General features: G+C 41.4%; 1 protein-coding gene across 4 annotated transcripts in view; it reads left to right on the top strand.

Moving 5' to 3' along the window:
- Positions 1-25,085, top strand: part of otofa (otoferlin a) — a 94,924-nt gene that overhangs the window by 51,190 nt on the left and 18,649 nt on the right. For all 4 annotated transcript variants that reach the window (XM_085373367.1, XM_085373366.1, XM_085373369.1 and 1 more), the window contains exons 6-23: positions 3,094-3,164; positions 3,421-3,547; positions 5,122-5,176; positions 6,324-6,455; positions 7,794-7,856; positions 8,200-8,284; positions 8,448-8,607; positions 8,817-9,003; positions 10,488-10,674; positions 11,184-11,407; positions 11,976-12,084; positions 12,181-12,364; positions 12,571-12,691; positions 13,273-13,373; positions 22,877-22,967; positions 24,042-24,158; positions 24,268-24,420; positions 24,534-24,726. In XM_085373367.1, coding sequence (XP_085229493.1) covers positions 3,094-3,164; positions 3,421-3,547; positions 5,122-5,176; positions 6,324-6,455; positions 7,794-7,856; positions 8,200-8,284; positions 8,448-8,607; positions 8,817-9,003; positions 10,488-10,674; positions 11,184-11,407; positions 11,976-12,084; positions 12,181-12,364; positions 12,571-12,691; positions 13,273-13,373; positions 22,877-22,967; positions 24,042-24,158; positions 24,268-24,420; positions 24,534-24,726 — 2,360 coding nt within the window. The remainder of the gene's footprint in view (positions 1-3,093; positions 3,165-3,420; positions 3,548-5,121; positions 5,177-6,323; positions 6,456-7,793; positions 7,857-8,199; positions 8,285-8,447; positions 8,608-8,816; positions 9,004-10,487; positions 10,675-11,183; positions 11,408-11,975; positions 12,085-12,180; positions 12,365-12,570; positions 12,692-13,272; positions 13,374-22,876; positions 22,968-24,041; positions 24,159-24,267; positions 24,421-24,533; positions 24,727-25,085) is intronic.

Raw genomic sequence — 25,085 nt, 5'->3', positions numbered from 1 at the left:
ACTGCAGTGTAACTAGAGCAATAGGTTTTTTGCAGATCAAAGGAAACAAGGAGAGTCGTGCAACATAATCTTCAGCTTCTCGACCCCCCTTCTCTCTGTTTTCTTTTCAAGTTTGATGTGTTGTGACTTTTTACTTTCAAAGCTACGAGTGAATTTGCATATTTTTATTTCTGTAATTGGAAACACTTGGTTGTAAAGTTTCCCTGCCACCTACTCAAATCTTTGAAGGTTACATTTCATAACTAATTCAATAAAAAAGGACTACTCATTAAAAAAAGGTGGAAAAAACAACATCCGTTGGTCTTATTTTAAACTTAGAGCCTCTTGCTGAAAATACTTGTCTCTGATGATTTTTTTCTTTTTTCTTTGACTCATAAAAGGAAATGAAAAAGAGTGACGGGTGTGACGTCAAATGTATGAAGTGTCCATTTCTATTCTCTCTTCCCCGTATTACATCACAGTGACTTTAGCTTTATCATCAATGCCAGCACTGGCCATTAGTTTAATAATCTGACCTGTGCACAGTGTCCTCTTGCAACATTCATATAAGGCAGGCTCAATCCGTGCTTTTATGTTGTTTTTGCCTAGTTTTGACACTACCATCCAAATATTGCAGCAGAAATTGAGAGTCATCAGAGCAGGCAATGTCTCTCCAATCTAATATTGTCCCATTCTGATGAGCCCGTGTGAATTCTAGCCTCGGTTTCCTGTTATTAGCTGCCTGAAGTGGCACCCGGAGAGGGCGTCTGCTCCTGCAGCCCATCTGCTTCAAAGTTCAAAGTGTTGTGCTTTCAGAAATGCTCTTCTGTGTACCTCTGTTGTAAAGAGTGGTTATTTGAGTTACTGTTGCCTTCCATTTAGCTTAAAGCAGTCTGGCCATGCTTCTCTGACCTCTGATATCAACAAGGCATTTTTACCCACTGCCATTCACTATATATTTTCTATTATTCTCTGAAACCCCCAGTAAATCAGCAGCTACTCCTTCTGGCACCAACAATTATGCCATGTTCAAAGTCACTTAAATCACCTTTCTTCCCCATTATGTTGCTCAGTTTGAACCTCAGCAGGCCATCTTGGCCATGCTTACATACCTAAATGCATTGACTTGCTGTCATGTGATTGGCTGTTCAGATATTTGTGTTATTAGGCAGTTGAAAAGCTACAATATCACATTAATTTCATAAGAGTTTGTTATGAGCTCTGGAGACTCTCGTTTGATTTGTAGAAGGATTTTCCCGTCTACAAATATCTACAAAACCCATCATCCTTTCTCTCCTCTACCTCCTGTCTTTGTACATCTGAACATGTCCCTCCACCTCTCTCTCTCTCTCTCTCTCTCCCTTTCCCTCATCCTCTCATCTGTCCAGCTACCATTTGCCAGGCTGGTCTGTTTTTTCTGCAGCTGACAGATATAGTATATGGAAATATAGTTTATAATAGAAAGAAGCTTCAGGTGGATTGATTTGACCTCCTTGGAGCTGAGTAGCATCAGTGTTTTTCATGTGGTATGTATAAGAAATACTTTTGTCACATTATTACATTGCAGTGATGTGTCCTCAGACTATAAGGAGAATAAGGGCTATAAGAGAAATAGGTTAGACTACTCTTTTTTTTGAAGAATAACTGTGAATGCAACTAATGTTCGATGTTAACTGCATTATTAAAGTGGTATTTCATTTAGCTGATGAGGCTTCAAATTCAGCCCAAAACGTAAACATATTTCATTTTTGTCAGGGTCCGTGGGTCTTGGAAAAATTTTATTCTTTTGTTTGTAAAGATCATTTGTTTTCTTTCTTTTTTTCCCTTTAATGTATGTTTTTCTGGTTGGTTTCTTTATATTTGCTAGTTTCATATTCTCACATAGTTCTGTCCATGGTTATAGTTTGGTTTATATTTAACTCCTTGAGTTCCTGTGCAATCCTGCTTCATGTCATCCTGCATGGTTATGTGTTTGCTTCCTCTGGGTTCCCAGCATTTTCAGCCTTAGGCATGTTTCAGTTTTCCAGTATTTCTGTGAATGGCAGCATTAAAGCTGATATTTTCAGTTATACCTGTTTCCTGAGTCCTGCATTTGGGTCCACAAACCTGCCTGCCACACAGCCGACACCTGACTGCTTGCAATCTTGTAGCACTGAAAGAGAGCTGGAGAAGCTGGGTCTAGCTTCTTGATTAATTGGCACTTTTTCATCATTCATATACAGTTCACGATTTACCATCCAGCACTTTTAATTTAAAGTAACTTATCAAGTAGGAAAAATATGGTTAAACTTTGCCTCAGGGACATGACGCAGATTGAGAAACCTAAAAGTAAAATCTTAAGCATAAATGGCCATTTTCACTGTAATTGGAGGCTCTTTTTTGCATTTTTAGTGGGTATTTCTTAGTATATTCTGACTTTTATCAGGAATTCATAGACTTTTAAACCACCATGGGTTATGAACCTATCATATGAGATGTCTTAAACTTCAACTTTTCCATATTCCATGAAATGAGGCTGAACTGTTTTAAAATTACGAGGTAAAGATCAAAGCAAAAGTTGAACTCTGATACACCCGGCTCTCACTGCTTGAGGCAACAAAAGGAAAACCCTCCTATTCATTAATTTTCTGACATGTATCCATATCCGCAGCAAATTAGACAGCCACACTCATTCTTAATTATTAAGGCCCCTCATTTGTCGATCTGCTGATGACATCACAAGCTCTTTGTTGTTGCGGTGATATGTGATCCAGATAATATCGATGTGGAGACACTCGATACTCTTGTTTTGTGATTGAGGGTCTGGAGAATTGTTTGGTGGTGATCAGGGGGAGCAACAGGAATTGAATGTCCAGCCAGTTTCAAAGATGTCTGTGAGGTATGGTCAACTTTATGGTGTTGAATTGCATTTTGAGGGTGCACACAAGCCAGCAGTGGAGTTTTTGCTGGAGTTAAGTTCAGGTTTTAATGTTAACCCAACTCTCCTTATGTTACAACTCAAAGTGACAAGTTTGAAGTTCAGGATGGATCGGCAGTGAATCAGACACTTCATTACCATGATATCACTTCCGTCTTATCGCTTCTCTTTTTCATTGTTTTGTTCACCTTCACTAGAGCAGGGAAGGGAGTTTTCTCAGCCATGAAGCTCGGAAAGATCAAGAGCTCTAGAGATGACCACAAGAAAGGTAAAACACTCCACAAAACAAGACCTGTTTAAGTTACTGAAATTAGAAACTGAAGATTATTTTCTGATCTGAAATTACTTATTATTTATAATTATTTAACAATAGAAACCTTTGATAGTTGTCTATAGGCTTAAAATTGGTGTAAGCAGTATGTAATTGAAAATAATGGAGATCTAAAGTACCCATCAAGTTTTATTTGGTAATTGTGTGGTTTTTTTGCTTTGTTTTTTTGTTTTTTTTTCAATTATTCTTGCAGATGAGCCAGCCGTCCTGGACATGGAGGACTTGGACAAGAAAGCAATGCGTCTTGCTGGTATGCTGGAACCAGACACCATCTCTTTGGCCTCTGTCACGGCTGTCACCACAGACGTCTCCAATAAAAGGTCTTATACAGTAACGCATGCACACATCACAAGGCACAGCATTAAAATACAAGCAGACCTAGAGGCAGATTTCACAACCTGAAAGTTACAGTATCTCATAAAACTAGGTTATCTGTGTGGTGTAATGTAGTGTGGAATCCTGAAACAAGCAGAAACTGCTGGAATCTGTTCTTTCAAAGGCACACCCACAAGCTACTAAAAGCTATTAAAAATGCTTGAATTTAAACTTTTATGAAGGCAGGCTTGTGTAAAATGAAGAAGTTCAGTCTGTATTTTCAGAGAGAGCTACCTAGATCTACCAAAACGTCTTCAGCTGATGTAATGTTAATCTGTTTTGCAGTCTGATTAGAAAAGAAAATATATGGAGGTCTGAAACCGCTAATGTACAGGCACTCAAAGGAAGAGTGGGGAACTCCAGGCCTCAAGGGCCGGTGTCCTAAAGGCTTTAAAAATACCACCCTGGGACAACACACCTGAATCAAATGATTAGCTCATTGCCAGCCCTCTGGAGAACTTCAAGACATGTTGAGGAGGTAATTTAACCATTTAAATCAGCTGTGTTAGATCAAGGATACATCCAAAATCTGCAGGACACCAGCCTGGAGTTGCCCACCCCTGCTCTAGAGAAAACAGTGGTTGGAGACTGCAGTTCGACCAAAATTATTGCAGCCTTGCTGTCTTTGAAATTGTTGCTACAAAAATCGATCTACAGTCATCTGGCATTTTTAAGTTAACTTTAGTGCATCAAGATGGCAAAAAACAGGAATAAGACAGAGTTAGTCTGCTATCAGTTTGTGATTTAATGCTGCCATGTTAGCACTTGTATGAAATCTATTTGTGATAATACAGTGATTAACTGTGATAAATCAGTCAAAATCATGCACAGAAATTCCAATTACAAGCCACAACCTCAGTAATATGAAACAGAAATTCAGATATTTCTCCACAAAAAGTGATATTGGTACTGCAGGACAGTGACTGCAAAATGGCATAGCAACATGAACCTTACTTATGCAAGAATATAACCATGTTACAACCAGTTGGCTGCCAATTAGCAACTAGCTGAGTCAAGTCCCTTGTTGCAAAGAGATGAATCACAAACAAGTTGCACTTATCAGCACACAATGACGCAGAGTGTTGGCAATATGCCTGTATTTATAAATTAGGTGGCAATTGTTTGCAAACCCAACGCCATATGTCTGAAAGTGACTGCAACTGTTTGGAGACAGGTTGCCTCCCCCCTTGGCAACCACTTTGAAGGTGTCGCCAAACAGTTGAAGGTTTTGTTTTCCTCAACTTCTCGGTGGCCATTTAATTGCCACAACTGTATGCAATTGGTTGTGGAATGCAAAAAAATTGAATGCAACCACCAGTTTTTCCTTTTTTTTTCTTTTTTTCTTTTTTTGCTGTGACTGAGCAATTTGCAGTTAAATAAGCTAAAGTTAGTTGCACAGTTTTAAATATACATACACAAACATACTATGTTTAAGATTCAAACTTCAAATTAAATTTGTTTCATGCTTTTTCACTGTCAGTTTGTTGAAGAAAAATCATGATTATGTTGATTTCTTCAGGTCAAAGCCAGACATCAAAATGGAACCAAGCTCCGGACGACCAGTGGATTATCAGGTGAGTTTTTGCATGTAGATGTGGGGTTGAAAGCCGGTCTTTGTAACCAACTCTATCGACTTGATTTCCTGCATGTTTGGCCTCAAGTTTGTTTTGTTTTGTCTTTTTTTAATTAAGCGTACTTTCTTTTTCTCAGGCTGGTTAAACTCAAAGCAACTCCTACATTTGTGTGCATCAGATCTAAATGGGATCTGGGGGTCATTAAATTACCCGTATATAAAGAGGAAGGAGATGGCTTACCTAACAGCTACCTTAACTTTTCTTCAAAGTTTAAAAGACCTTGGAGCAACTGTGGGCTACAAGGCAGCTAATTAACACGTCCACTCTCATTTCCTCCTTTTAATATCAGGTCATCTCACTGCAGGCAGTTAGCTTTTAGCACAAAAGGTGAAAGCAGACCAGCCTAGCTGGCTGCTTTCTATCTTTAAAAAGGCTGTAGACAAAATAACACGTTGTATCTCATTTGTTGCAAAATTTAAAAATTATAGTTTACTGTCATACACAGGGATTGTGCCCAGTTGCATGTGCACTATTAATATGTCCACTGATATTGTAGATGTACTGATATGTATATTTGTGTACTTTACCGTCACAACTGTTTGCCTACTGGGACTAACAGTTCTGAATTTATTCATCATTACATCAACAAACACCTAAACAGAACAGTGTAACTACGCCGCAATGATAGCACATGGCCCATTTTCATGACCTATTTAAATGTAAAAAACAGAATACTTTTGTACACCAGCTTGTAATCCTCGTGCAATCGTGAGCAGCAGACTGTCTCTCCCTTTTTTTTTTGTTTCGCTTGGTTTCTCTTCATCAAGCAAAGAATAATTAAACCAGAGGGATACTTGAATGTGGAAACCTTCAGCTGGGATCTAGTCTGTCCATAAGCAACTACATTACCTCAGCCTGGGGAAATGTTTGAGTAAAACCAGTCTAAACTACTGCGCTCTGACAAAAGCCCTCACAGCTTTTCATCATTAGTTTCTGAAAGATGGGTCTGGATTGTTTTTTTATGAATTGTTCTCATGATAATTACTGAATGGTTGAATTATTTATAATGAGACCATTGCTTTTTGGAAGAAGAGCAGCTTGTTTAAAGTTTCAGAGTCAGATCTGATGCATTAATGTCTCTCATCAGATCAGCATCACGGTGATCGAGGCCAGACAGCTAATAGGCCTTAACATGGACCCTGTGGTGTGTGTGGAGATTGGAGATGACAAGAAGTACACATCTATGAAGGAGTCCACCAACTGTCCATACTACAACGAGGTGAGACAATTTAAGCTTTTAAAATGTAATTTGCGAGCTTTGTCCTTAAAGTAACAAATCTGTGCATGTTTATCGTCTGACTTCTATCAGCTCTGTGGACCACTTTTGTGTCTTTCAGTTCACTGTTTTGGTTTTCAGGCAACAATTCTAATTTTCCAATGCAAAAAAAACAACAACAATTGGACATGTGGGTAAAGCTAGGCAAAGCTAGTGAGAACAGTTGTTTCTCAAAATGAAGTCATCAGTCAGCTACAACCCTGAACTTCATTAATATGCAAAGAACAGTAGAGGATAGGAGTAGTGTTCTCTTTGATAGTGTAATGCTGCAATGATTTATTGACTAGTGTACAATGCGCTAAATTGGAGAGTGTTAGTAGCAATTGTAAGGTGGTAAGGACTGTGCAGAGCTCAGCCTCTTAGTTGTGCCCTGCAGGGGGTGAAAGTGACAGTCTGTTATCGATTGTCTGAGGATCCCCTATCAAGAGACAAACTGTAAAGCAGAGTAATCATGATCAATAGTGCTTTAAGCATTCTGTCTTTGTGTCAAAACCGCTTCAGTCCCAGCTTGTTCTGCATCTGTGCTATTTCAGGTAGCGGTACATTTCTCTGCAGTAAGATTCCTAAATTGGTTGTAGAGGGAAAATTAGTTGCATATCCATGAAACAAATCTCCTGTCAAACCACTCGTTGCTCTGTTAGATTGAGATCTGGTGAACGTGGAGGCCATTTGAGTGCAATGAACTCACTTTCTGTTCAAGAAGTTAGTTCAGGTGATTTGAGAGACAAGAGAATAAGAATGAAAAAGACTGCAAACTGTGGGTGATGTAAGCCTATGTTGCTTTGTTAGGAGAGGCAACCACTGTATTTTAATCCACCCATGCATGCCTGCAGCAGAGTCAGTGGGCTACAGTCCAGCACAGCATAATTGTCTTTACAGGGAGAGAATAACTGCCCCACATTAGTGTGGGCAAACAAACACTAACTGCAGATGTAAAATCACACATGCTAGAACAAGAAATAAATCTCACAAATAGTCATTGGTGTGTATGTGCTGGTTACTAGTTAATTATCCATCCTGAAATAAAACAGCAGCAGAAAGCAGCAGATCTCCCACCAAAGTGGCCTGATAATGAGAGGATCTTCTCTCTTTCCCACACTTCCTTAGTTAATTTCTGAACTGATGTTTTCTTGACTTCAAAGTTATCTAGAAACAACTGCCTGACACATTTTACTCCAAGACCAAATCTGAAAGAATGATGTGTTTTCCTACAATCATTACTAGAAAAACGAGGGCATGAGTAACTGCGTGTTAATGAGAAAGCTTTTTTTTACTCTGCAGTATTTTGTCTTTGATTTCCACGTCCCTCCTCACGTCATGTTTGACAAGATCATCAAGCTTTCAGTAAGTAATTTATACCACAATGTGTCCACACTTGAGTGCGTCTGAATAGACTGTTACCATACCCTCTTTCTTACAGGTTATGGTATATGAGCTGTAAATATTACATTGTTAGTTCACAAGAGAAAATGTAATAGCCCCATTGGACAGAAGGTTGTATAAGCCAAGGCTGAAACTGTTCATGCTTTATAAGGTGTAAAATATGTAAAACTATGCACCCCCAGCCCCCTTAGTAGGAAATCACGTTAACAGACATCAGTTTCTTTATAGATTTTTATAGATTATTATAGTCTCATAGCTTATTGCCTTATATACAATATTATTTTTTACCTTTTTGTCTAATTAGGTTATTCATTCCAAGAACCTTTTACGGAGTGGGACCTTGGTAGGAACCTTCAAAATGGATGTTGGGACTGTTTACTTTCAGCCTGGTAAACTCCAAGCTTTCTGCTTTCATGCTTTTATTTGCATTCATGTAATACTTTTCATTTTCAAATATCAATTTACTAAATGATTTTTTAAAATTTTGATGTTGTAAAGTGAAAATGAGCTGATAAATGCTGTTAGTGACTAACTGATTGACATCTGTCTCAGAACACCAGTTCTACCATAAATGGGCCATCCTGTCTGATCCTGATGACATCACAGCAGGATCTAAAGGATATATAAAGTGTGACATCGCTGTGGTCGGAAAGGGTGACAACATCAAGACTCCACACAAAGCCAATGAGACTGACGAAGATGACATAGAGGGGTAATAAGCTGTCACTGATTAGGAATACTGTCGTCAAGCGAAATCTGCAGCATACATGAAAATCTGTTAAATATCTCAGATTTACTAACACATGTTCTGAATTAATCCCAAGTATTTCATATGCTTGTTACATGAAATTATCTCAAATGCAGACAGTAACTCCACAGGCTTGCCTCTGGATGTTGTTTTGCTATTACCCTGTCCTCTAGAAATCTCCTGCTGCCAGAGGGCATCCCAGCAGAGAGGCAATGGGCGAGGTTTTATGTAAAGATCTTCCGTGCAGAGGGACTTCCTAAAATGAACACAAGCATCATGGCTAATGTGAAAAAGGCCTTCATAGGAGAGAACCGAGATTTGGTGGACCCCTATGTTCAAGTGCACTTTGCTGGGCAGAAGGTAATATGAGGCTTGAAGGCTTGAAGTAGTTAGATTATTAATTACTGCATTTATATTTATGTAGGCGCTTTAGCCATAGTTTAGTTAAGCACCCAGGAAGAGTTTGTGGTTAATTTTAATATTTCTGGACCGTGTGGTACCCAGAGGTTTAGATTAGCTCCTTTTGTAGAAATATTGTTCATTGAATCTCTAGAATATAAAATAAATCAGATTTAAACCATGTTCATAGTAGTTTAAGCCGTAAGTAAGTACGTCTTGGCCTAAAAGTGAGCATGAATGAGTTTATGTTCAAATCAATGTTTATTTTAAAAGGGACAATGCATATTATCATCATGTATCATCATATTATCATCATCACCAATTCATATTTGGTGTTTGCTTTTAATACTCTAAGTTGTTTTATTATGTATGTTGTATTCTTGTACAGCACTTTGGTCAACGCTCCTGTTGTAATTAAATGTGCTATATAAATAATTAAACTATTAAACTATGTAAATATGGGAGATTTAAACATACAGGCTAATTTTCATCTTCAGTTCCTAGCAAGCTGATGGCAAAAAAAAAACATACGATGACAAAAACATAAAAAATTAAAATGATTTATAAAACCTCACAATGGCAAACATACAAGATATTATTATTATTATCTGCTCACTATCACTGGAACACATTGTTTTCTCTTTGTGAGATATGCAATTATGCAATTAATTATAAGGTGTGAGAAACTGAACTGTGATAATGTTTTAATTATAACATTTTTCCAATTTAGCTTTAGCATGAAAATAAAAACATTTTGCAGTTTCTGTAAAGCGATATTTTCAAAATATTTTTGAGCTACTGAAGCAGGTTGAAGCAGGTTGTCAGCATTTACTTGCAGTGGTTCAAAAAATTGCCTTGGACTACACATGTATGAGCTTCATATGCATAAATTTAAAACAAAATGTCAGGTAGCTGGCTCCAAAACTGCCAGCTACCTGACATTCTGCTTCAATTTTGAGACTTGGAAATTGCCAACTGGGTATTAGTTGCTGAATTCATTACTTCTGTAGTGCCAATCATTCACTGACAAAAAGGCTCCCTAAAACGATTTCAGTGTAAGTCACGGAGATTAAAACCCACAGCATTTATTCCAACTGCAAAGACACCTACTGTATTTTGTGCACTGTGGTTTATATTGAACATGCTCTTAAGAAATCTCAAGGAACCAATTGAAGAGAAAACCAAACTACTATATACTATATATAAATGCTATATGCCTCAGTAAGTCACATTTAATCAAATGAAAAAAATGTGAGCACTTTATTTAGCATTTAAACATTTAACAATATTTGCTGTTGCAGAATGACGACTCTATAATGTCTTCTTTAAAGTCTACATTATTAAACTGGCACAGCTATAACTATATAATGCTATAACTGACCAAAGGTGTTTTTTTTCTCTGTGATTCTGTTATAATTCCTTATAATTCCTTTTCCTTTCTCCAGGGAAAGACTTCAGTCCAGAAAAGCAGTTATGAACCAATATGGAATGAGCAGATCATCTTCACCGAGCTGTTCCCGCCTCTCTGCAAAAGGATAAAGGTCCAAATAAGGGACTCAGATAAAGTCAATGATGTTGCCATAGGAACCCATTTCATTGACCTACGCAAGATATCAAATGATGGTGATAAAGGTGGGTCAAAACGTAGTTTTTCTTACCAACATTGATTATCTGCCAAGTACTTTAATTATTCTGCCATGCTAGTGTCTATCTGTATTTTACTAAATGTACTAATTAGTGTGGTAGATTGTGTATTGAGCCATATGACGTGCCTGACCTTCTGCTAATGTCTGTAAGAAATGACTTGTCTGACATTCAAATTAACTTGCTGCACATGCTGAACCAAAGGGGAGGTGCAGTGGACTGGAGAGCATGTTGCAGCCCAAGACAGGAACTGCACAGAACTGCATAGCCAAGGCACAAGTGCAAAAACCACAAATGCTGCAACAGTAAAGCAAAACAAAAAAAACATCCTGTGAATGCAAAAATCCAGCAAACAGATCTAAACTGAATTTGTTTTTGTTTTTTTCCCCCAGATTTAATTAAAAAGACAATACTTAATTGATAATAAAGTTAGGGCTTCTGCACCATCATTCTGTTTGAGCCCATAATAAAAGATATTTTTCCTTTACTTTGTTCAGGTTTCTTGCCTACCATGGGTCCAGCCTGGGTCAATATGTATGGTTCCACTCGTCAGTACACTTTAATGGATGAGCATCAGGACCTGAACGACGGACTCGGAGAAGGGGTGTCCTTCAGAGCCCGTCTCCTGCTTTCTGTAGCTGTGGAGATCCTGGACACCACTTCACCTGAGATCTTCAGCTCCACTGAGGTTCACGTGGAGTCTGTTTCCAACATCTCAGAGGTGAGATAGACCCGAGATGGTGGTGCTGTGTAGCTTTATGGTGTATTTATGAAGCCACGCGTAACTGCTCAGCAGAGGAAACAAAGGCACTAGATTTGTTGCTTTAAGCTGTGTTGTTCATATTTCCCTCTGCTGAGAAAATCGTTTAACCCAACTTCAAACATCGTGAGAAAATGTTCTGGTTTGGGGTTCTGAACAGGATGCTAATAACTAACACTGAAGTTTAATGGCATAAGAATATCAACTTGAGTCTTCCAGGACTACATTAGCGAGATAAATTGGACTGGACTGGCCTTGCAGAGCTACCTAAAAAGCATAGTGATGAACAGCTGCAAATAATACTGTTTTTTTAAGTGTAATGATTAATATTTTTTTTATATTTTTTAATAAGAACCACATGAATGGATAACAAGCAAAGGGCAGAAAATTGGAACATAAAATCAAAGTGCCTCAGCAAGTCAGAAGGGAGACATGCAGTTTTTATGTCTGTTGTAAATTGCAGCTGATTATCTGAATAGGATGCACTTTGCTCTAGTAAAATGTTTACTGTCTTTTTTACCCCCATCAGAGTGCTACAGGAAAAATAGAAGAGTTCTTCGTCTTTGGTTCCTTCCTGGAGGCCACCATGATCGACAGGAAGACTGGCGACAAACCGATCAGTTTTGAAATCACAATAGGTAAAAAATAAATTGAAAAATGTACTGATTTGTTGTGTTAATATTGACCTGAAAAGTCAATAGCTGCTGTAACTACCTGGATAAATCATTTAACAGGTAACTATGGTAACCAGATAGATGGCGTGAGCAAACCGTCATCAAAGAAGAAAAAGAAAGACGGAGAAAATGAAGAAGAGGAAAGTGAGCTGATCCAGAACTCCAGTGAGGATGAGGCGGATGAGGATGGAGACCTCGTATCAGTGTCCTCAACTCCTCCCATGAAGCCTGTCATCACTGACAGGTTAGGGGTGAAAGGTCACAGATCAGAAAACAATTTAATTATTTTGCTGTTATTAGATTTGTTTCAGTTAGCCAAAAAAATGTATGCCTTGCTCAGTAGCAAACTGTTATAGACTGTATCCTTTTTAGTAATATAATGAAATGTAACCAACAAGTATTGCCTGTAATAATTACAAGTTAGTTAACAGTCCTGTTCAATCATTACAGGAACTACTTCCATCTTCCCTACTTTGAAAAGAAGCCATGTATCTACATCAAGAGCTGGTGGCAGGACCAGAGAAGACGACTTTACAATTCCAATATGATGGATAAAATTGCAGACAAACTGGTTAGTGTACATCTTTATGGCACAAAATCATTCTAATAATCTGTAGCAGCCAAGCTAAACACTATTATGATGTTTAGTGGTGGTTAGCACCTTCGCTTCACACCAAGAAGATCCCGGGTTTGAATCCAGTCTGGAACCTTTCTGTGTGGAGTTTGTATGTTCTCCCTGTGTCTGTGTGATCTTCTCTTCCTCCCAAAGACAGTCCAAAGAGTCCAAAGACATCCACGGGGTCGTGTTAATTAGTGTTTCTAAACTTCTGTAGGTGTGAATGTGAGGGTAAATGATTGTCTGTCTGTCTTAGGGTTAGACTCCCCTGCGACCCTTATTTGTAGATAGAACATAAGATAGAACAAAACTATCTCCAAATTTGCAAAATTTCCAAAAAATGCTCTCTTTGTCTGCAATTTTCACACTTTGTGAAGCCGTTGATTGAGTCAGATGTGACCCTAGGGTGACCAGTTGTGGTCCGCTGGTTTAAGATATTATTTGTTATAGATGTAATAGATGTTTTGAATGTGTGAATGTATAAGTAATAACAATTTGACTTGTCCTAAGTTTTGGAACTGTTTGTGTTTGGACAGGAAGAGGGTTTGAATGATGTTCAGGAGATTATTAAGACTGAGAAGGCATTTCCAGAGCGTAGACTCAGGGGAGTGCTGGAGGAGCTCAGCGTCGGCTGCAGGTGAGCTGCATAATAATGATCATTTCTCATGGTTGCATATCAAAGCTACATACAATTAGCATTCAAACAGCAAGAAAGACAAAAAGCTACCTCTGCTACCTTCATGATCACTCAGCTTTAAAGTAAATAGTTATTAAACATGTCATGGTAAAAGGAACCAGCATTGGTTTTTTTCTTTATGTTCTTTCAGTAGATTTCGAAACTATTTGAATTAATCAGAGTTCGTACGGGTGCTTGAAATCCTTGAAAATGCTTGAATTTTAATATTGTATTTTCAAGGTTTGAGAAGTGCTTGAATTTCAGATGTGCTGCTTAAAAGTGATTGAAAGCGTAATTGTATTTCATTCACCACAAATAACTATCTGATTGAATAGTTTTCGTATCAGAGAAATAAAACGAGTCGCAAAATGTAAAAGCAAAATTTCTCCGCCTGGGCTGCCTTGCACCTCTGTCTGTTTCAATGTGTGACCCCGCCCCTCCCCCTGACAGTCAGGGATGAGTGCGCTAACATACCTGAGGTTGCTGTTTTAATGAGTGTTTGATGGAAAATGACAATAGCGGAGTTTGCGCTCTCCAGACGCATAATAGGTGAGTCCTAGTGTGGCTGTTGCTGTTCTGAGAGTCTATTGTGCAAGTGGTGTGATATGCCCATGTAGAAAGGACGGCACTGCAACGCTGGACTTGCCCTTACTCTGGGCTCCCTCTTTATTCTGGCAACTGGTACAAAGAAAACAGCACACAGTCTTCATTAACAATCTGCAAAGCAACTGCAACATTCAGTTCACCAGCTTGGGAGTTGTTTTCCTTTGCTGAGGCATGCGCTGTGCAGCAATTTGGAACCTTAACAGTTGCAGTTGCTGTGTTTGTCCACCAGGTGGCTCCAACTATTCACAAAGCACATCAATTTTGAGGAAATTCATTAAGCTATTTTCTAACTCTGTTACATCCACCCCCGCAGAATTTCACTCAAAATTATAGATGCACAACCCACAGCATCCACCAAAATCAACAAAACAAAAGAGAAACCCAAAAGAAAACAGACCCGACATGGTTATATAGACACACCAACTCAAGAAGTATCCCCAAAAGGATGAAGCAGAGTGAGCGGCGCCAACTCACTACCAGCTCCTGGATGCAGGATGCCGTCTACACCCCACACAAACCATGCCCCACAGAAAAAGAAATGTCCCCGCATCGGGACCGAAGTTCAAACATGGTGGTGCAGTGGAAAACCAGAATGGAACAAAGAATACACCAAACTGGAAACCACAATGTAGAAAATAAAAAAACTTACTGAAAAGCCTGACGTATTGACTTAGAGACTTTGCCAATCATCTGACTTGCATCATTAACAACCTCTTGAGTGGACATTACATGGAGCAACCGATTGACTGGTTTGACAATGCGTCCAAAACGAGATCTGACTGGTTGTACATCGCCAGGACCAGAGTGGGTGGAAGGCGTGAGTTGTCTGTTCCCTCCCTGAGTGATAGTCGAGGGGGCCGATAAGCAGTCTCGTTCAGAGGTCACTGAACCGGCTTGATGGTGCAAATCACTCACACTCTCAGGCTCATCAGCCATGCTCAAAACATGACTAGAGGGCTCAGCGCCCTCACAGCTGTCCGAACGTGCAGCCGACAAATTGTTAACCCATTGCCGAGTTCAGTTCACAGAATCCCCACTCTCTGAGAAAGACAGCAATCCCGTCGCATCCATGGCATCGCCAAATCCAGCTTCCGAAGAAGACTGAAAGGTGCGATCCGCGTGACTGTCCACGTCCACAGGCAAGAAGTTAACAAGCATCAACAGGTTACGGTGCACAACCCTCTCCTGTCCAGTGATAGGATTCTTGATCACATATGTGTGAGTAGCAGGTTTCACACCAACGACAGTGTATATGGTGGACTCCCACCTGTCTGCTGTTTTTCGCTTCCCTCTCTCACGTCTGTTGGAAACCAGGACTCTATCACCCGTAGCGATCAAGTTCCCCTTCACACGGCGGTTATAGAGCTCAGCCTGACGTCTCTGTTCTTTGTCAACATGTCCTTGAGCAATAGCCATTGCCTCTTGAAGATCCTTTGTCAGGGACACCACATAGCTATCATAACAACCGATTTCAGGATCTTTCAGTATGTTTTTGAACAGCACATCAACTGGAAGACGGGGGACCCTACCAAACATGAGATAGAAAGGAGCGTAACCTGTTGTCTCATGCACAGTACAGTTATACATGAATGTCAGGGTCTGGAGGCGCCGGGGCCAGTCGTGTTTCGCATCAGGAGGGAGGGCACGAATCATGTTGCCCAGTGTCCTGTTAAAACGTTCCACACTACCGTTGCCCATTGGATGGTACGGCGTCGTCCGAGACTTCTTCACACCAGCAACCCTGAGCAATTCAGCAACCAGCTGACTTTCGAATGATGCGCCCTGGTCAGAATGGACCCTCTCTGGGAATCCATAAATGCAGAAATACTTGTCCCAGAGTTGCTTCGCAACCTGTTTAGCAGACTGATCTCGGCAAGGGAAGGCCTGGGCCATCCTAGTAAAATGGTCTGTCACTACCAGCACATCAACAGGTTTCTTGTTAGAATCCTCCGCAGTCCAAAAATCAATGCACACAATTTCCAAAGGTGCAGATGTCTTGATACTCTCCAGGGGTGCCCTCCCCTCAGGATCAGCTGCCTTACCAATGACACACCGCTGGCATTGTCGCACATAATCCTTCACATCTCTGTCAATGTGCGGCCAAAAGAACCTCTGGCGGGCCAGACACAAGCTCCTAAACTGCCCCTGGTGGCCAGCATTGTCATGTGTGCCCTGGAGGACCTCGGGTTTAAGGGCATCCGGGACAACAAATTGGTATCTCTTCTTCTTGGAGACCTGATCCCTAGATACTCTGTAAAGGATACCATTACACATCGTCAGTTTGTCCCAGTGTTTAAGGTACCTAATGACCATGGCACACTCACTGGATCTCTCCCTCCGGGAAGGTCGACGGCCGCGTTCCACAAAGTACAGCACTCTGGAGAGGACAGGATCCCTCAACTGCCCCTCACGAAGCTCACCCTCAGAGAACACAGGTTGAGCATCTGTTGCAGGGAGAAGTAGCTGTGGAAGCTGTTGGAGGATGTTAACAGCACGTGTTCTGGCACCCGACTCCCAAAGGGTATGTGTCTCAAGGATGGCAGAGACCTCTTCTTTAGTCAAGGACTGGTTCTTAGCATGCACCGACACATTAGGCTCCTCCTCGACCTGGCCATCGAAGAGATGTCGACTGGAGTTCGACTGTCGAAATGCCTCCTGTACTGAGCCAACAGAGATGGGAAGAGCTTCTCCAACTAGGTTGCTATAAGGACAGCAAAGCAACCTCTCTCCGACAGCCAACTTCACAAATGGTTGACGGCTTAGTGCATCTGCGACAATGTTCTTAGAACCAGGGACATATTTGATATCAAACTCGTAAGATGCCAGCTTCGCCACCCACCGCTGCTCACAGGCGTCCAGACGAGGTTTAGTCATAATGTGTGTAAGCGGATTATTATCAGTCCACACCGTGAAGGCATGTCCCTTGAGCCAGTGGTTGAACTTGTCACACACAGACCATTTCAACGCAAGGAATTCAAGGCGATGAGCAGGGTACTTACGCTGGGCACGAGAAAGGGATTTACTGGCAAATGCAACTGGTCTAGCCACAAAATCACCTTCCTGAACTTGTGAAAGAACTGCTCCCAGCCCATCCAAGGAGGCGTCGGTGGACAAGACAAAAGGGCGAGCAAAGTCAGGATGGGCCAAAACTACTGAGGACACCAAAGCAGCCTTCAGATCCTCAAATGACTGTTGATGATCATGTGTCCAGTCAGTAGGTGTCAGCTTCCGAGATTGCATAGCACGGCTCACACGTGCCCGCCCCTTGCGCTTCTGCTTCTGGCCAGACAGAAGGTCAAAGAGGGGCCTTGCCAAGGCAGAGTAATTGGGCACGAAATGCTGGTAATAGTTCACCATCCCCAGAAATGATCTGACACGGGACTGTGACGGGGTGATTCCATCAGGCTCCATTAGGTCCGCAATGGTCATACTGCTGACAGCCTCGACCTTAGCAGGATCTGTGGACACACCAGACTCATTAATGATGTGCCCGAGGAATTTCACCGACCTCCTGAGAAGCCAGCACTTCTTCGGGGCCAATTTCAGGTTGTGTTGGCGAAGTCGGCTGAAAACCATTTCCAATCTCTCCAAAGCCAACTGCTCAGATGGTGCAAAGACCAACAGGTCATCAAGGTAGCACAGCAGGCTGAGGAAATTTTGATCGCCAAAAATGCAAGTCATCATTCTCATGAAGCTGGCTGGGCTGTTGCACAAACCCTGAGGGAGGCGGTTATACTCGTACAAACCCATGGGTGTTGTGAATGCAGAGTATTTGCGATCCTCCTCATGTAGCGGCATGTTATAGAAGCCAGAAGTCAAGTCCATCGTGCTAAAAAACGCATTGCCACCAAGGGCTGCCAAGCAATCAGCTTGATGTGGCAGGGGATGAGCGTCCTTTAGCGTCCGCCTGTTGAGCCATCGAAAATCGGTGCACACTCGCAAGTCGCCATTTCTCTTCCACACAAGGACAAGAGGTGAGGCAAACTCGCTAGTAGACTTCCTGATTATGTCTCTCTCCTCCATCTCGTTAAGAACCTGGCGGAGCTTGTGGTATTCGGCAGGAGGCACACGCCTGTAGGGGAGACGAAATGGCCTGTCATCTGTCAGTCGAATCCTGTGTACAAAGCCCTTAGCCTCACCACAGTCCAGATGATGGCGAGAAAAGACATCTTGATAATTGACCACAAGGTCAGCCAACTTTTCTTGCCAGTCCGATGACACATCACAGGATTTCAGGTCCAGGTCACCCAGGCCAACACGGTCCAGCCTCTCCTGTACAGTACCAACATCCACTGTGGGTACAGATGTCCCAGTGGGCTCTGTACGAGTAGACTGTTGACTGAGCTCTGGAACCTCCATATCCTCCAATGCAAGGCAGGTGTAGACATCAGCAAGCTTGGCATTCCTCCACAGAATAACAGGGTTGTCTGTGACATTAAGGAGCTTGAGTGGGACCCACCTGTCTCCCCAGAGAGGAGTCACCACTCTAGCGACCATGATGCCCCTGGGTGCAGAGCGAGAGGTGGTTGGCTCAGTAACTACAGTAGAGCCGGGAGATATCTTAACATCTTTCGGAAGTTTCCCCCATACAAGAAACTCACTGTTACCTGGCAGGGTGACAGCCCTGTTGCACCTGACTGTGCCCACTTTGTCTGGTATCTCAGTACCAGACCAGCGTTCCAGGCCAGCAAGCAGAGAGAGGAACTGTTCAAGTTCCTGATGCCCTGAACGCGACATCGAAACTGCCTCCCAGTAGCTTGCATCTTTCTTGAACTGACGGATTAAATGTCTGATGACATTCGAGCCAACTATTAAGTCATCTTGTTGATTCTCAACAACAAAGGTTGGAACCAAGATACGACACCCATACACTTCCATGTCAAGCTCCACCACTGATTTAGGCTTCACTCGTACACCACCACAGCCAACAAAAACAACAGTGGGTGCCCCCTGATTTCTCAAATCAATAGCACCAGCAGCAGCAAGCCTCTGCAGCGCTACTTCACTCAAAGAACAGGCCATTGAACCACTATCCAACATAGCACCAAGGGATGACTTGCCTCCGATTGTAACAGGAGTGTAGAACAGGCTGTCACTGCTGCTGATTCTCTGTGTGTCCTGAAAAATAACTCTCTCAGACTTGTCTAAGTCCTTTACATTGTCATACAGTTCTGCTGCATCATGTGTGTGGGAGTGTTCTTCATGACCTGTACAGCCTCCCTCAAAGCACAGGTCGTCTAGTTTCCCTGGGCATTGTCACCCCCATTGGCACACGAGCGACGTGTGTGACCGGGCTGAAAGCATGTGAAACAGAGTCGGGCAAAGCGGCAATGGGACTGTGTAGTGTGGTCCTCCTTATTACAGACCTGACAGCTCCTGCCATTGAACAAAGGGGCCCGATTCTGTACTCGTCTGCCACCCTGCCGTGAGGGGGAATGTCCATCCCCAGCCTTCGCTTTATTCAACAGCTCCCTGAGCATCGACATCATCTCACCAAGCACAGCATTGTCGCTGGGCTGCTGACTGTGGGGGAACTGCTGCTCAGGAGCAGGGAGGGCAGACTGCTTCTGGTAATGCAGGGGAATAGTCTGGCATCTATTCTGAGTTGAGGTCGTCGGATTCCGTTCCCCATCCTGTGACAATAGAGGAGGGACAGTGGGACAGCTTGGAGCAAGAAACATCTGCTGCGTCTGGGACAAGAGAGGAGAGGGTGAGACAGAGGGTCCTACCCCAGGTGACGGGGGTGACGTAGGAAGCGCGTCAACACCAGAAGACTTCCTGTCATCGTTATTCAAGAGCTCAACACGCGTGTCATCACGAATTAGCGCTGCTGCATGGGCCTCAACCACGCGCACTCTCACAGAAGACACCCTCTCGCGCCGATACTCATCTATCCTCTCCTGAATCTCCTTGCACGTCCACTCATGTATCTGTTTGTACTTAAACACAGATGCGAGCTCAGGATCTGGGCAGTGTTTCACAAACATTTTAGCGATCTCACCACCAATGTCCTCCATTCGCCTGCCTTGACGCTTCAAACCTTCCTCAGCCATATCAGCAGCCTTGTTGAGGCGTATCCAGTAATCAACAGGATTCTCCCTGTGAGAAGGCAGAGTTGAGTAGAAGTCCTGCAGGGGTAGGCAAGAGGAAGTGCTGCTGAAGTACCTTATCAGCATGTTGAATATGACATCAGGGGCGCAGGAAGTAATAAGCGCAGGATCACTTCTCAAGCCTATCTTAACTACATCCCTGGCCTTCCCCATTAGCCTCCCCATCACCTCCTCTGTCTGCAACGACACATCAAGACTCTGCTTCCTGATGTATGATTTCATCAACTCAACCCATTCAGTCACTGTGTACTTGTCTGTACCATCACCCCTGAAAATGACAGGTTCCCTGTCGGATTTTACAATAACACTGAATTGAGTGTTTTCACTAGGTGTATTCGTATCGCCACCCGAATGTGAAGTCTGGTTATGTGAGTGAGCATTATTTCGGTCGACATCACCAACAGCTCCACTAGACATAAGTCTGGCCGCAATAGATTCACCTATCTGTGAACCAAGTTGAAAGATCATGTCACTAAACTGGTTTAATGTGTCATTCCCATCACCGGGAGTGGAGTGACGTGCTTCGCCCCGCAAAAATTGCCCCACGGGAGACTCATCCGGATCTAAATCCGACCCAAAGGCTCCAACCCTCCCAGGCAACACAGGTGAAGCTCCCTCATCCCTCCCAACTGACCCATGTGACAGTAAATGAGCACGTGCTGCACCTCTACCCCGCCCAACAGAGGAGAGAACATTTTCACATATATCACTCAGCTGGAATTTGCTTGCCATATTAGCATATAAACAGAAAAAAAAAGGAAAAGCAAGAAAAACAAACCAAAACAAAACGTAGACAATAACAAATATTCAGAGTTGCAGGTGTCAGCACAAGCAGTCCGGAGAGAGTCCCATCAAATCAAAGAACAAACAGTCCAGTACCTCAACGTAATTCACAGTCCAAGACGAGCAAAGGATGAATCTTTAAGCACAATACACTGCAACCTGGGTTGGAGATCTGCATCAAGTTGATCTCAAATCACAGAGTCACGGCACCAATGTGGCTGTTGCTGTTCTGAGAGTCTATTGTGCAAGTGGTGTGATATGCCCATGTAGAAAGGACGGCACTGCAACGCTGGACTTGCCCTTACTCTGGGCTCCCTCTTTATTCTGGCAACTGGTACAAAGAAAACAGCACACAGTCTTCATTAACAATCTGCAAAGCAACTGCAACATTCAGTTCACCAGCTTGGGAGTTGTTTTCCTTTGCTGAGGCATGCGCTGTGCAGCAATTTGGAACCTTAACAGTTGCAGTTGCTGTGTTTGTCCACCAGGTGGCTCCAACTATTCACAAAGCACATCAATTTTGAGGAAATTCATTAAGCTATTTTCTAACTCTGTTACATCAGCAAATAATTTTCCAGTCCAAACTATTTTTTGGAGTTGCATAAATAATTTGTGCGCCTTCTTATTTGATGCAGAACACCTGATTGTTCTGTAAATAGTTTTAAATGGTTATATAAAAAACCTCTGAGCCTTGGCTGCATTTTTAGGTAAATAGTACCTTATAACTTTGTTGTTTGCAAAACTCGTGGATATTTTTTAAAAATGTACAATTTCTATTTGCATTTCAAGTTATGAAAATGATTCATTAAACATGTTTGTGGTTTTTACAGTCAAAAATAGAACTTTTTTCTACTCGTATTTTAAATTTTGTCTGATTAGATAAATTGCGCTTATACAGTTTGTCAAAATGAGAAAATAACTTGTTTCTGTGCTACCAAAGTTCCCCGGCTTTCATTCAAAATGTGTTTATCATCAGCACCTACACATAAACTACTTAAACGTTATAAATGGCTTCAAGCTCACACTGAGACCTGTGGGACACTATCAGCCACTGAGACAGTAGACACATTTATGTGTATATGAATATTTCATACTTTAAGGCTGCCTGTTTATTTAAGGGAGATGAACAAAATACATTAGAATTGTACATAATAATATTATAGATGACAGATTGAATAAATAGATTTTAAGTAGATGCTTCTGCATTTTTAAAGTCTTATATGTTGAATTGAACTATGTGATCTTTTCAAAGTCAGTGCTGTTCTCCATGCCTGTCTGACTGTACATGATGTTATTAGCACAAACACTTTAAAGCTGATCATTTAGGACTTCAACAATAATACAGACAGCAATGTAGTTAAACATCTTACAGTTAGTTTTATTGGGAATTAACTTAAAAAACAAATAATCAAACAGATGTCTCTCCTATTTTTTGTGTCATACAGGAAAGAAGCATCAATATCTGATGAGAAGACATTTCTTTTTTGTTTTGTTTTTTCAACAGGAAATGAATATCTTTAAAAAGTTGACTTGTTCACATTTCACATCTTAATTTTTAAGTGAAATGTATGCATATAAGGTGACCATTTGCAGTATTTTTGTGTGGTGCGTTTTTCTATGTCTTAACAAAAGGAGAACAAAGGTGTTGAAGTTCACCTATGATTTGTTTTAATTTTCACATGATCTTACTGAGGTGATGTGAATTGAAACATGCATTCTTTTTGGGGGGGCGGGGTAGTAAATGTGCTGGAAAAGCTTAAAAAGGGACCTTGAAAGTGCTTAAAAGGTGTTTCAATTTTACCGTGAAAAAGGCGTATGGACCCTGATTAATAAAACATTAATAGTTTAATAGCTCACCACTTGCACATATAACGACTGTAGAATCACAGAATACTGCAGAATATAATTTTATATACAGTGTTAAGCCTGTAAAGTGTGTGTGTGTGTTTTTTCTTTTGTTTCCAGTCGGTTTGTGTGTCTGGCTAACAAGGATGTGAACCAAGCAGGCAGAACCAAACTCGATCGAGAGAGACTCAAGTCCTGCATGAGAGAAATGGTATGATCCATGTTTCTGTGATGCCACGAATGATAGAGGGGAAGTTGAAGTTGTAGCTAATTAATTGCTAATCTCTTTGTAAACATTATGGACTTGATATTAAGGCCAAACAAGTAAATTAATTTCTGAAATACATTATCACTGCCTCATGATAATTGAGTGCAACACATCTTTGTGCATTTGCAACATTACCAACACCATCACAGTCTCTCTGGTTCAGTGTTCGTATTTGGCTGTGACGCAACTTTTAATTCGTTTCAAGAGGAAATGCAACAAGAATGCAAAGTGTTCAGAAAGAAAACAGAGCCGTAAACAGTGGTTTAGAGGTGGAAGGAGAGGAGAGGGTTGTAGCGCAAATAGTTTCTCATATCCGATGCTTCTGAACACTGTGCACTTATATATATATTTACTTTTATTTATCATATTTTAAAAATACCAAAGATGAATACAAACTTAAATTGTTTGTGGAAAAAAAACTGATGGCAATTCATACACTTTATGTTCAACTCAGTTCAGTTTTATTTGTATAGTGCCATTTTACAACAATATTCCCCACAAGGTGCTTTATAGTGTGAAGTAGAGATACTACAGTTTAAAAAAAACCAACAACAATTAGACTACGGCTTTTAGCAAGAAATGGCGATGGTGGGAAGGAAGAACTCTGTTTTGACAGGAAGAGACCTCCATGAGGGGCAGCCATGTGCTGCAACTTGCTTGGGAGTGAAGGGGAAAGAAAAGAGAATAGATAAATGAGCGCATACAGAGACCATGAATAGCAAAAATGATAAAACAAACTATGGGGGAGAGAAGAAAAAAGTTGCAATCGTGACATTTAAATGCATCAGGTGTGAAAAGAGGGGAGTGGAGAAGTGCTCATGGGATGTCCCCCACTAGCCTGAACTTAAAGCAGCATAATAAGCATCACCTGATCCACCCTAAACTATAGTTAAACTATAGCCCAAACTGGTAGCTGCTTCCACATATGTATGTCTCTAAGGTGCTGTAACTCTTTACTGTACTGCACCAATAAAGCACCGTATGCCTCATTACCACTAATTATCTCTCCTCCTGCAGGACAGCATGGGCCAACAGGCTAAGCAGATTCGGACTCAGGTGAAGAAAAACACAGTCAGAGACAAACTCAAGCTGGTGCAGAACTTCCTGCAGAAGCTTCGCTTCCTTGCTGATGAGGTAGAGATGCAATCCCTCGTTGTGTGACCCTTGGACATTTAAAGTGTTAAGACATCATCGGGTATGGAACTAGAAATAATGAGAATGGTCCTCTGTCTTCACTGTCCAGCCTCAGCACAGCATCCCAGATGTTTTCATTTGGATGATGAACAACAACAAGCGCATTGCTTATGCACGAATACCTTCCAAAGACATCCTGTACTCCATAGTGGATGAGGAAACTGGCAAAGACTGTGGAAAAGTCAAAGCTGTATTCCTTAAGGTGCAGTAATCTCTAAGCTATACAAGTGACTAAGAAAACCAGCATGTTTTCATTTTTCGTAGTTACATTTTTTTGATTACTTGGTTTCTTGTTTCTCTTATCTGTCTCCGCAGCTTCCTGGTAAGAAGGGTTTTGGTCCTGCAGGCTGGACAGTTCAGGCTAAGCTGGAGTTATATCTATGGCTGGGCCTCAACAAGCAGAGGAAAGATTTTCTCTGTGGATTGCCAAATGGTTTTGAAGAGATTAAAGCCACTAAAACTGGCCCTGGTCTTCACTCGATGCCCCCCGTCGGCCTCGTCTATGACAGTAAGCACTATACACACAAAACATGACAAACTCTGGAACTTTTACACATCTGAGAAGCAGATATGGACTCATCATTTTTGTTAGTGCCAAATAATTAGGCAGGAAATACTCCCATCATAGAAAGTACCTGTAACTCTAACATGGATATTTTATCTTTTGAATACTTTGTCTTTTGTATTATAGTAAAGTCCTCTTTTTTTAAATTTTCACTCCCCATAATTTGCTTAATTTCATATCGCCTGATTTGCCGTTAACGTTTAACTCTAAAATCAATTCTAGGCAAAACGCACACAAACAAAAAAGTCAGTCAGAAACAGACATTGATTTCAATTGATCGCCTTTACTTTGTGGCTCAATTT

The sequence above is a fragment of the Diplotaxodon limnothrissa genome, linkage group LG15 (genome assembly GCF_057381915.1).
Source record: "Diplotaxodon limnothrissa isolate DT_005_m linkage group LG15, D_limnothrissa_male_GT1.1, whole genome shotgun sequence".
Classification (NCBI taxonomy): domain Eukaryota; kingdom Metazoa; phylum Chordata; class Actinopteri; order Cichliformes; family Cichlidae; genus Diplotaxodon; species Diplotaxodon limnothrissa.
The sequence above is the reverse complement of the archived record's forward strand: the minus strand, read 5'-3'. Positions and strand labels throughout refer to the sequence as shown.